The sequence below is a fragment of the Alexandromys fortis genome, unplaced genomic scaffold (genome assembly GCF_014885135.2).
Source record: "Alexandromys fortis isolate MF-2015 unplaced genomic scaffold, M_Fortis_MF-2015_v1.1 scaffold_157, whole genome shotgun sequence".
Classification (NCBI taxonomy): domain Eukaryota; kingdom Metazoa; phylum Chordata; class Mammalia; order Rodentia; family Cricetidae; genus Alexandromys; species Alexandromys fortis.
In genome coordinates this window covers 3,655,764-3,668,014 of record NW_026068041.1, presented here as the reverse complement: position 1 = coordinate 3,668,014, position 12,251 = coordinate 3,655,764, and the positions used below count along the sequence as shown (strand labels likewise).

The 12,251-nt window shown below is 47.9% G+C and overlaps 1 protein-coding gene across 8 annotated transcripts in view; it reads left to right on the top strand.

Moving 5' to 3' along the window:
- Positions 1-12,113, top strand: part of Mknk1 (MAPK interacting serine/threonine kinase 1) — a 39,289-nt gene extending 27,176 nt beyond the window's left edge. For 5 of the 8 annotated variants that reach the window (XM_050165622.1, XM_050165625.1, XM_050165623.1 and 2 more), the window contains 6 exons: positions 3,026-3,081; positions 6,021-6,116; positions 7,572-7,766; positions 8,264-8,428; positions 9,439-9,482; positions 10,810-12,113. In XM_050165622.1, the coding sequence (XP_050021579.1) occupies positions 3,026-3,081; positions 6,021-6,116; positions 7,572-7,766; positions 8,264-8,428; positions 9,439-9,482; positions 10,810-11,044 (791 nt within the window). In that variant the 3' untranslated portion in view covers positions 11,045-12,113. The remainder of the gene's footprint in view (positions 1-3,025; positions 3,082-6,020; positions 6,117-7,571; positions 7,767-8,263; positions 8,429-9,438; positions 9,483-10,809) is intronic. The other 3 variants (XM_050165628.1, XM_050165627.1, XM_050165629.1) reach the window with 3 other exon arrangements.
- Positions 12,114-12,251: the final 138 nt, after the last annotated feature.

The window sequence follows — 12,251 nt, the reverse complement described above, 5'->3', positions numbered from 1 at the left end:
GGTTCCTCAAGAGTCAAACGTGTCCACTTAGTAAGGGGAAGTGACATGTCTCTAGGGTTTGCTGTGAAAGATGGGAAATGGTAACGTGGCAAGACAGAGGTACAGGGAAAGAAGGGAGACAAAGACTGATTTCACACCCCCATAGCATGTGTGGGGTGGTGCACCGTTGTTCTATGTAAGTGATGTTTCTTTTCTTTTTTAAAATTAATTTTTTTAATTATGCATGTGTGTCTGTGTGGTGGTATATGCAAGTGAGGATTGGTACACTAGGAGACCAAAGGCATCAGATCCCCCTGGAACTGGGCTTACAGGTGGTTATGAGATGCCTGCTGTGGGTACTGGGATCCACATTTGGGTCCTCTGGAAGAATGATTAACACACTTAACCATGGAGCCATCTCTCCAGCCCCTCCTTTTCTTTGCAAATAATGTAAAACTCATAAATGAATGGCCCATTGCCATGTGAACATTTTAGCATCGTTCCTTTTCTTCTTTTAAAGCATATCACTTGTATCTCTCTTTCAAGTTGACCTGGTAGGGTATAGGTCGTCTTGTGCATATGATAATTTAAGACCCTCTGTAGTGAATTAAATATTTCCACGTGTCCATAAGTCCATTAGACTATTAAATACATTTTTTAATGCCATAGAAAACTGAGTTACCCTCTGGTAACCCATCTGTGGTGTTATGGTAAGGACTAGAAGAGATGGCAGTGTCCTCTATGGTGGTTGACACATTACACTCGTTATGTATTAGATGAATTCATTTATGTATTTGTGTGTATCTTCTTTGTGTCTTGTGGGCATATGTGTGCACACAGGTTAGGAACTATACCCATGTATAGCAATGGGATCATTGTGCGCAGTTCTTGTCATGTATGTGCATATATACACAGTACATACAGAAGAATGCACACAGCTACATACACAAATTCATATATAATAAAGGCTTCTAGCAGTGTCGTGTGTGTGGCCTCTGGCACAGAGTAGTCCTTTGTTAGATGTTACTTCTCTTCCTCTACCCTCTCTCACTGGACATAAAGAGTTTTTATTTCTAAAATTACTTTCCTTGAGGTAAAGCTTTGTGCCTGGTTTGGGCAGGGGAATGGAGGTGGAGCAAATTGTTTGTGAGTTAGCACTACTCCCTGCACAGCTGTGCTGTGAGGACTCAGGCCCAGCTGTGGCATGCCATCCATGCCTTCCACTCTGTGTCTGACATAGAGCGCATCCAGGTGTGGCAGGGGAGCAGACGTTCAGGTTCATTGGCTCCCCCTGGTTCCTCGGTGGCTGAAAGTGATCTGCAAATTGCTGGTGTCCATGCTGGGGCCTGGCTTTGCACCTGAGCTGAAAATTCCTAGAAGGGGATGTCTGTACTTTGTGCGGCGTGATGAATGGAAGGGGCTCTGTTTTTGAAAGCTGGGATGCATGCAGGTAACACCTGCCTGACAGAGATTTACAACTGCTCCCCAAGCTGCCTCTGCAGATTGCAAAACTGGGTCACACTTTTCACAGGAGCATACCTTGGGGGAGGGGCAGAGGCAGTTTTATTTTTTATTTATTTATTTACAAAAATGCACTAAAGGGAACAGAGGCCAGTGGTGTCTTAGGAGTTCCGAAGTGCCTGTTACCATCTAGTTGGCACGCTGCCTGTGGACTAGAGGTTGGAGGGGATGAAAAACGATTTCCAGCTGAACTTGGCTGTTTTCTAAATAACTTCATGCCGGAAAGATGAATTGGGCAAGAATGGGTCAGCCACGAAACAAGTTCCCTACTTTTAAATACTGGGCATACTGCAGCTTAACCTCTGGGAAATGAACCGGAGCAGCTGGATGGCTGGTGCGTTCACTCAGGCAGGTCCATTATTACAGCCCGGCTCCCTGAGTTCTCGGGCTGGGGCACAGATGGACCACGGGCACCTATTTGGAGAGGAAGGCTCCGTGTGCGGCTTGTGATCTTCTGTGGGAGCACTTGCCATAATAGAAAATATACTTCACTTTTAGTGCAGTGAACAGTAGCCTGACTCAATTTGTGCAGGCCGGCCTGAGTTGCTCTGGGTTCTCATTCAATTAGGTGACTGAAGTTACTTAGCTTGCTGGAGCTCAGCTGTTTCTTCTCTATGAAGTGACTTCTGAAGCCTGGGCCTGGCCTGTTATAGGGAATTGGGAGGTTGCCGGAGAAGCTGATCATCCAGGGAGTTTGAGTATGGCGGTTCACTTTCCCCCTCGCTCTCTCTTTAGCTGCTTCCCAGGCCTCAGAAGCTGTCTGACTCTTGTTCAGTCTTCCAGGTCTTGTGTCTCAGTGCGGTGTGTGCTGTGGAGGGAAGAAGGGGAGAATTCTGTTTTCTCTGCCAGAAACATGGCTTCATGTTGACTCTGTTTCTTTCTGTGGCTAGAAGATGGTTTTCCCCCAGGTGCCTTCTTATCCATTTCAGCAAAAATTTAACCCTATTGTGGGTCATCCACTGTCTGCAGGCCTCTGCAGGAGGTCTGGCCCAAGCATTGGGGTGTCTGTCTCTGGAACTATGAGAATCGCAGGCTAACTCTTGGTCCTCTGAGCATCCCAGGAGTCACATCGGAGGAATCTTTTTCTAAAATCAGTTGCACAAGAAGAAATGAGGTAGAGCCGTCCAGGCCCCCAAGATGCTCTCAAACAAGGCACTAATTATTTCTGCATCACTGTCCCAAGCCTTGCCATCTGCAGGGCTGCCTGCTGTGCTCTGTGTCAGGTGGCACAGTAAGAACTCGTGGTCGTCTCTGCATTGGGAAAGTAGGCTGGCTGGGATTCATTTAGCGCTTCTTATCCCTGCCAGACTTCTAAAGCTGCCACTTGAAAAGAACTCGCAGAATCGTCTGCACTTTCTGCTTGTGTCTCTGGGTACTGCCTCCTCCTGCAGCTCGTTGATTTTTTAATGTACCATAATTGGGAATTAATCTGCGAACAACAGCATTTGGAAAAAATTAATTGTGTGTGGAATGTTTGATAATTATGTGCATGTGTTAACCCCTTCTTTGCTGTTTGTCATTCCAGGCATTGCTCACCGTGATCTGAAGCCAGAAAATATACTGTGTGAATCTCCAGAAAAGGTACTGAGGACCTGGTTTGGGATGTTACTGTCCATGTTGCTCAGAAATGCCTCTCGGCCTCAATGCAGGGTTGAGAATGTTGTACCTAATCTGTAATGTTCCCATAGTCCAGCAAGATGTATCAGCTTATACCCGCAATCTCAGCACTCAGAAGGCTGAAACAGGAGAGTCACCATGAGTTCAAAGCCAGCTCAGCTACTAACTGAGACCTTATCTGAAATGACCGCTCCCCCCCCCCCGCCAAAAAAATTTCAAGTAGTCTTTTTGATCTTACCATCTGTATAACTGGCTTCAGGCTGTGAGCTCATGGAGTATATGAGCCTCGCACAACATTAATATTTCCTCTCTCAGTGTTTCAGAGTAGTTGTGTGAGTCAGGGACAACTGAAAAGCGTCCTTTTATATGGCTGTGTCTCTACTCATAAATGCTAATTATGGTGTGGTATTATGCCTGTTGGTGTCCACTATTAGAACTAATAATTAGGAACTCTTCTTGATAAGAGTTTGTTTCCATTTCTGTCTCCAGAGGTGGTCATTAATAGTAAAACATCAATGCTCATGATGAACAGTGCACCCTATATAAACATTACCTTAGCCCATCTACTAGTAAATGAAAGTGTTTGCATTTCTGTAAGAGTATATGAATTTAACAAATTCTGTGTTAGAAGAGGCTGGTAGACCAGTAGTCCACATTCACAGCTTCATGTGTGTGCATGCATGTACTTCTGCAGGGACAGTTTGAGTGCTAAAGCTTAGCTCATGGCTAAGAGGTGGCTGGAAGGGAATGTGTGACTCAGTCCATAACACACTTCTTTGCTGGGATGCTAATGTATTAGTGCAAGTAAAATTTTGTGACTTCTGCTGGCTGTGGTAATGCATGCCTTTAATCCCAGCACTCCGGACAGAGGCAAGCAGATCTCCATGAGTTCAAAGCCAGCCTGATCTACATAGTGAGTTCCAGGACAGCCACAGCTACAAAAAAATCTGTCTTTAAAAAAAATTTTTTTGACTGTGACTTCCTGTCAGTGGTTCTGGCATACACTGTTGGGGGAAACCGCTCTTTTGTTTCACAACCACCCTGACTCAAAATAATCACATAGAAACTATATTATTTGTAGTACTGTTTGGCCAATAGCTTAAGCATATTTTTAGCTAGTTTTTATATCCTAAACTATCCCACCTCCATTAATCTGTGTATCACCACATGACTGTGGCTTACCGGGTAAAGTTCCATCTGGCATCTGGTGTCTGTCTCCAGCAGGGCTACATGGCTTCTCTCTGGCTCCGCCTTCCCTCCCTTTATATCTCTTTCAGCCTGGCTTTTCTCTGTTAAACCATTGGCTGAAAGCAGCTTCTTTACTAACCAATGGCAATAAAGCATATTCACAGCATACATCACCTCCCACATCAACACACCTTCATAATGTATCATTATTATGATCATTAATAATAGTTAACATTTCAAATATTCATACTGTGCAAGGCATCTGTGCTTACTTAGTGTTTATAAAACACCTTCATATGGTCGTCCATGGCAAATGGAAAAGACTGGACAAACACTAAGGTGACCTGACCCTAGGGCTGCATGGGTGCTCAGAACTTCCCATTACTGCCTCTGACTACAAGGTGTTTTCAGCCCCTTTGTTTCATTTGTTCTCTGTGGTACATGTTTATTGCCCTTTTTATGGTTGAAAAAACTAAATTTTAAGAGAGGCTAAATGTCAGAAGGCATTATCAAAAAATAGAAAAGATAACAAATAATGGGAGAAAATATTTGAAAGTAATTTACTTGATAAAGGTTTAACTCCAAAATATATAAAGGCCTCCTAAAACTCGACAATGGAGTAGCAACTCAATTCTGAAATGTCAAAGGGCTTGAGGAAGTGGACTTTACTCTGAGAAGATTTGCAGGTAACTAGCAAGCACATAGAAAAGTGTTCTGCATCCTTAGTTGTTAGTGAAGTACAGATCAAAGCAACAGACGGCACTCTATACCTACTAGGACGGCCATATTCTTATAATAGACAATGATTGGTGGTGAGAATGTGGGCAAGTTGAAATCTTCATACATTGCTGGTGCTTTGAAATGTGGCGAATGGTTTGGCAGGCCATCCAAAGGCTAAGCCTAGAAACACCGTGTCGGAATGAAGTTCTGACACCTGTTATAACATATGTCAATCTTGAAAATGCTTATGGCAGGACTGGAGATACGGCAGTGGGAGAGTACTAACCTAGCATGCACAAAGCCTGGGCTTCTAGTCCCAGCACTGCCCAAACAGCAACAGTGAAAACATTATGCAAAGTGAAAGGAGTCCAGATACAAATATGTATGTTCTGGTTATGTGAAATATCTAAAACGGGCCAATTCATCAAGGCAGAAGTAGGCTAGAGTTGCCTGAGCAGGGGGCCAAAATGGCCAGGAATTGCTAGAGTTTAGTCCCCACTTGGAGGGATGGAAGAATTTTGGAAACGGATGGTAGTAATGGTGTTTATAATTGATGCCACTAGGCTGTAATTTAAGAATTGCTAGAACAGGGAAGTGTGATGCACACCTTTAATTCCAACACTCAGGGAAAAGAGGCAGGTGGATCTCTGTCAATTTGAGGTCAGCCTGGTCTATGTAGTGAGTTCCAGGTCAGCCAGGCTATGTAGAGAGACCCTGTCATGAGGAAAGGAGGAAGGGAGGAGGCTAGATGAAAAAAGAGAGAGGAGTAAGAGAATCACAGTGAGGTCACAGCCGTCTTAACCCCATTTAGTTCAGCTCCCTCTCCCTTAGGAACTAAGAGTGTAAGGGAAAGGAGCCTCGCTACCCGAGGACAGCAAATATAGCCTGGCAGAAAGAGCAGGTGCCGTTGACAGCCAAGCCTCTGGTAGTTGTGCTGCTGTCCCCAAGACCTCCAGCTTCTTATGACAGCCCCTGGATTCTGTCTTCCTCTGCAGGTGTCTCCGGTGAAAATTTGTGACTTTGATTTGGGCAGTGGGGTGAAACTGAACAACTCCTGCACACCCATAACCACACCAGAGCTGACCACTCCAGTACGTATACCTAGTCCCCTGTGCCCCTGCTACTGTATGTGTGGAGGAGCAGCCGACTCTGTGACACTCTGAGTAGGATGGGGAAGAAAATCGAGGTGGTCTGCTCAGGCTTAAGTGGCCCTTCGGCTCTCAGACCCTCCCACCCAGTTGCCAATGAGACTGCCATTGGAACTTTCACTTGGGGTGGGTCCCCTCTGCCAAAGGAGAGCCATTGTCTCCGCAAATAGACTGCATCCTATCTCTTGCCCCAAGTGAAAACAGACACTGCACAGCCTGCCCTACTGCATAGGGGCTGTGGAGAGCCTGTAAGCCCCTTTTCCCTGCTGAACTCAGTGCACCCCCCCCCCCTTGCAGTAGAGGGTAGAAGCAATCATCCCACCCAGGAAAGTACATAACTCACTCTGTGGGGAAACTGAGGTCCCAGGCCATCTGCACAGAGGATCTCTTGTCCTGTTGTTTCTCCCCCTTCGCGTTTCAAATGGTAGCGTTGGGAGCTGCTTCTCCGGAAGACATCTCTCCCACATCCTTAATATGCTGTAATTAGGATGATTCTTTTGAGATTTGCATGCTTCATCAGTGAATTTTCCTAATAGCCTTCTTTAAAAAAAAAAAAAAAGACTTGCCTTTAAATATGCTTATATTGTGTCTCATTCTAAGCAGTGTTATTAGGAATGTTTTTATGTTGGCATCCAACATATGGCACTCCCTTGTTCTGGAATTCATTAACTCTAATTGCCAGTAACAGAAAATGTTATCTGTTCCTGAGAGCACTTACCATCTTCTAATCAAATTAGTTAGGAGCGGTGGGGTAGAGGGGTAGGGAGGAGTAGGTGAGCCTGAAATAATGAGGGGGAAGCAAAATGCATGCGTTTAATTTGTCTCAGCAGTCTTCCGCTCAAGGCCTGGGATGATCCTAGCCTGAGACCACCACGGCCATGCCTCTGTCCATCCTTACCTTCCCAAAGGGCAGGGAGAGTGGACATTTTATTAGAGATCTTCAAGATTCGATGGCCTCTGAATTTTGAACCCTGAGGTTTCCTTCCTCTAAGCTAGTGAAAAGATGGACAAGAGTCGCTTGAAAAAAAACTCCCTGCAGGACAGAGGCAAATCTCCACAGATCCCCTCCAGTGCCGTTCATATATTTAAGTGTATGCAGGGTCTGCTTTATAGAGAAAGGAGGTAGGCAGGCCCTCCTGGAGCTCCTTACCTGGGGCCACTGGAGAAAGACCCAAGAGCACAAGACAGTAACTTGGAGTTGGCCATGTGAGCTGTGGGATGAAGTTTCTATTTGCGTCCTTGGGGTACTGGTGAGTCCTGCAGCTTTCCCAAGGACTTCTGTCTGTGGCTCCATCTCTGTCCTCTTGCTTAAATTATGTTCTGCATTTTGCCATCTGCTCACCCATGAACTTACCCTCTCTCTTTGCCATCTCCTCTTCCCATGCCCTTACCCTACAGTGTGGCTCTGCAGAGTATATGGCACCTGAGGTGGTGGAGGTCTTTAGGGACGAGGCCACTTTCTATGACAAGCGCTGTGACCTGTGGAGCCTGGGTGTGGTCCTCTACATCATGCTGAGTGGCTACCCCCCCTTTGTAGGTCATTGTGGGGCTGACTGTGGCTGGGACCGGGGAGAGGTGTGCAGGGTGTGCCAGGTAAGTGCTGCCTGGGCCTCACTGGGCATAGGGGGGTCAGCGTGATGGTGGGGTGCCAAACAGGCTTAGGGTAGGATTGTCCCATCTCGGAGGGGCTTGGTGCCCTCTTCTGGTAGGGAAGCCAGAGGTAAAATAGAGTGCTAACATTCTGGGGGAGGGTTGTTGAGAATGGCAGACCTGAACAAACTCTAGTATGTCTGGCTCAGGGGACGACACAAGAACTGTAGGTAGGACAAGCACAGACCAAGACACATGGGTATGAAACTACTGCATGTACATAGTAGTGGCTTCTCATGTAGCATAGCTATTTTGGCCTTCCAAGGTAGTGGGTGTTACTTGGGGTCCTAGGGGAAATTTAGGAAAGAGGCTCTGTCTGTGGCATTCTAAAACCATAAGCAATACTTTTAGCAGAGTTGGAGCCAGGTGACCAGATCAGCGGCAGCATATCCTGCCCATCCCTGGCCAATGTGACCTCAGAAAGAATTCTCTGTGCCTAGAACAAGCTGTTTGAGAGCATCCAGGAAGGCAAATATGAGTTTCCTGACAAGGACTGGGCTCATATCTCCAGTGAGGCCAAAGACCTCATCTCTAAACTCCTGGTTCGAGATGCGAAGCAAAGACTCAGCGCTGCCCAAGTTCTGCAGCACCCGTGGGTACAAGGGGTGAGTGACCACAGGATGGGTAGCATGAGATCTCTGCTGGCCTATCGGAGGTGTCACAAGGAAGCTGTCACCCCAGACAGTGTGGCTGCCCCAGGCTGGGGATAGGTGAGACAGAAGCTTCAGCCACTGTATGGTAGAAGGAGCTGAATCCTGGCTTAGCCCCTTAGTGTGCCAAATATTTGTCTCTAACCTTGGCCACTGACCAAACCCTAAAGTCCTCTGAGGATTTGACACATGGATCCCTCTCTTAGCAGAGGGACCCATCCCAGAGGAAGTCTGGAGTTGCCATTCAGGGACTGTGGTATAAAATTGTGTTAGCTAAGAGCACCCAGAGGGAAGCTTGTGTGGCTGCACCCAGGGATCATGTGATTCTCCTTGCAGTGAGGGTCAGGGTCAGGGTACAGGGGCCTAAAAGGCAAGTGGTGGTGGTTTCCATGAGTTCAGGAACCAAGTTCTCAATAAAACACTAAATCCTTCATGGTTAGTCACAATACCTGATCTTTTCCTCTCCAAGAAATCTGTGTCCTTGACCCACAAGACCCTAACCAGCCTCTATCACCACCCTGCCACTGGAAGGAGGCAAGCATTGCTATCCCAGAGTGACATCAGGGTGACTTGGTAGCTAATGTCCATCCACGGCACGTCAGAGCCAAGCAGTACAGAGACGAGAAGGCGCAGGCCTGTCTCAGCCTCCAGTGGAGAGAGGAAGACATAGAGCAGTATGGTGGATGCTGTAGAAAATGCTAGGGTGGGAGAATGGCAGGGAACGTGACCTTTGAACTGGGTCTTAGGGGCCTGGTAAGACTTTTAGCAGGAAGGAGGGCTATCTGCAGAGGCAGCTGTGACATCAGAGCATACCTTTCTTGCTCTCCCTAACCCTGCAGCCAACATAGCCAAACCCCTGTGCTAGGCCAAGCACCTCTAGTAACCTGCCCCTCTGCTGGCCTGGGTGGGGGCAACTCTTGGAAGGTGGGAGCAGCATCACCCACAATCTGTCCTTCCCATTCTAGCAAGCTCCAGAAAGGGGACTCCCCACGCCGCAAGTCCTCCAGAGGTAAATACTCATCCGCTGTCCTCTCACCTCGGCCTTGACTTTCCTCTCTGATCCCCTCTCCAGAGAGCTCTCTGCTCATTCTCCTCCTTCTCTCGACAATCTCCACATAGATCCCTCTCTCAGGTTCATCTCAGTCTCTCCTTGCAAGAAAACCTCCGTTTTCTACTCACTTGAGTGTGGCTGTGAGTTACCATTTACACCCCAAAGATGGTCCTTATCTGTGGATCATTCTCTCGGAGGGTTCTTGCTCCTAGCACTGGCAAAAGGAGAGGGAGGTCAGGGCCACTGTGAAGCAGAGGGACAGGTTGTCACATATACTGTTAGGCACACAGGAATGATAATGTCTTAAATGCTTGCCACATGTCCAATGCGGTGCTAGCGGTATTTCATACATACTCATTTGTAGCTCAAAGACCAGGGTCCATCCTGAGAAATGCAGTGAGAGAAATGTAGTTCCTTAAATCTGAGGGTGTAGTCCAGGGGTAGCACATGAGCTTAGAGCATCAACAAGGCCCTGACTTCAGTCCCCAGCACTAAAAACAGAAAAGAGAAATACAATCTCATCATGTACAAACCTCAGAGATGACCCTGGGTGATAGAGTCACGCGCACGCGTCGGCAACTGTAATGCCGTGCGGTGGGAGACAGTGCTGTAGCCATAGTCTTCACAACAAATTTAAGTTCTCCAGTCCCCATTGCAGCTGTAGATAAATCCCTACCAAGCTCTGCCCATGGAGCTGGAGCTAAGCTAGACAGGAACCCTGTCAGGGACCCAGCCTCATGCAAACCCACGTTCAGCATCCATGGGGCTCTGGACCACTGCAGCTCCTAGGAACTGCCCAGAAGAGTCTTCCACCCAGCTGGCATTCCCACCTGACTGACGCTGCTACAGATGCCTCCAATGTGTCAAACCTCAGGTCCCTCTAAGATGATCATTTAACAGACCCAAAGTGTCCGGCAGATGCTAGTCCTGGGCTGGGTTCTAGGAGCACAGAGATAAATAACACAGGCCCTGTACCAGAGCCCCTGTCCTGGGAGAAAGAGAGATAAGTCTTGGCTTGGGAAGAGCTGAGACCACAGTAGAACCTGGAGGTGGGTGCTCTGGAAGAGGACATTTGTCCTGACTGTCCAGCCCATGAGGCTCAAAGGCCATTCTCATCTTACTCAAGCAAGTTTTCAAGCCCAGGCAAAGCTGCTTTGGAGAGAGCAGCTGACCCAGGAAAACCTACTGGACTGTAGGGCCCAGCTGTGGGTGGGTGCATCCGCGAGCCTACCTGCCTGATCTCAATCCCGCTGCTCTCTTCCCCATGCCTTTCCTTGCCCTACAGAAATGGCAGCACCATGGACCTGACGCTCTTCGCAGCTGAGGCCATTGCCCTTAACCGACAGCTGTCTCAGCATGAGGAGAACGAACTGGCTGAGGAACCTGAGGCCCTTGCTGAGGGCCTCTGCTCCATGAAGCTGTCCCCTCCTTTCAAATCTCGCCTGGCACGAAGGCGAGCCCTGGCCCAGGCTGGACGAAGCGGAGATGCAAACCCATGTTCTACACCCATGGGGCTCTGAACCATTGCAGGCACATCTTGTAGGCATGTCCAGACGATGCCCCTGGAAACCTGTGAGGTCAACATATGAAGCAGGCAGAGAGGGATCTAAGCTGCAGCTCCCAGAGAGCCTTTTCTGTCCACAAAGGCTCCGCGGGTTCCCACCCATCCCCCATTTCCCTTGGGTCCTCAGAGGAGAAGCCTTTTCCAGAGGGGTTGTCTTTGAAAAGGAAAGCACTCGCTCGTCACTTTGCATAATCGCCTGCAGCACCAGCGTCTCGTCACTTCGCTGGGCTCCAAGTGCTCCCGGTGTGCAGATCCTGGATCCAGCTCGAGGTGGGGGCTGCTGGGGCTGCAGCCTTCAGGGAGCCAGCTTCCAGGAGCTGACAGAGGCTGCCGACACACAGGCCTCTTCCGGCACTGTCACCTTCTGGCCGTCCTACAGGCGTCCTCTCCCTGGCTGAGCGAAGCCTGTCCCCTCAATTCAGGAAGGGCAGGGAGCCAGATCAGTCTTCCAGTCTGTAGCACAGAGAAGCACATAATCTTTCTTTGCTGTGACCGAAATGTATTCCTCATTTATCATCCTCTTCCACGTTTGGGATTGCTGCTAGAGTCAGTGTTATTTCTCTTTTTTAAAAATATGTTTGCTATTTTAACCATGTTCTTTTAGCAGTCATAGAACTCCAAACTCCCACTACAAGCCCATGGACTTCCCCAAGCAGGATATCCATGTGTTTGGGTTTTAACCCCCTCTTCCCACAGTCCCAGCAGATTTGAAGCTGTTACTATGACGAACACTTTAGAGACGGTGTCTTCGTCTGCTGATGCCTTCTCCCAGGTCTTTTCTGGCAATGGGCACAAACCCACAGCAGTTAGACTGCTGCATCTGAGATGAAGCGAGGTCACAGGCAGCCTTGCTGCCCTACTCTGAGGATTGCTGTTCCCACTTCCTCAGACACAGAGGTGCAGCCATTGTCAGATATGCTGTGGAGTCACATAAAACAGATTTGCATATGTGACACACACAGTCAACCACAGTCACCAAAATTTTTATAACTTGTGCTTGTTTTAATAAATAATTTAAAATTCCATCTGTGGCAGCCTTGGTGGTCCTTTTTTCAACTATAGACTTGAAGAGGAGGCAGGCTTCCAGGATCGGGGCCGAGCCTAGTGAGGTTACAGGAAGGACTCCCAAATATAATAGCACATTTGTTTCACAAGGCGAGATG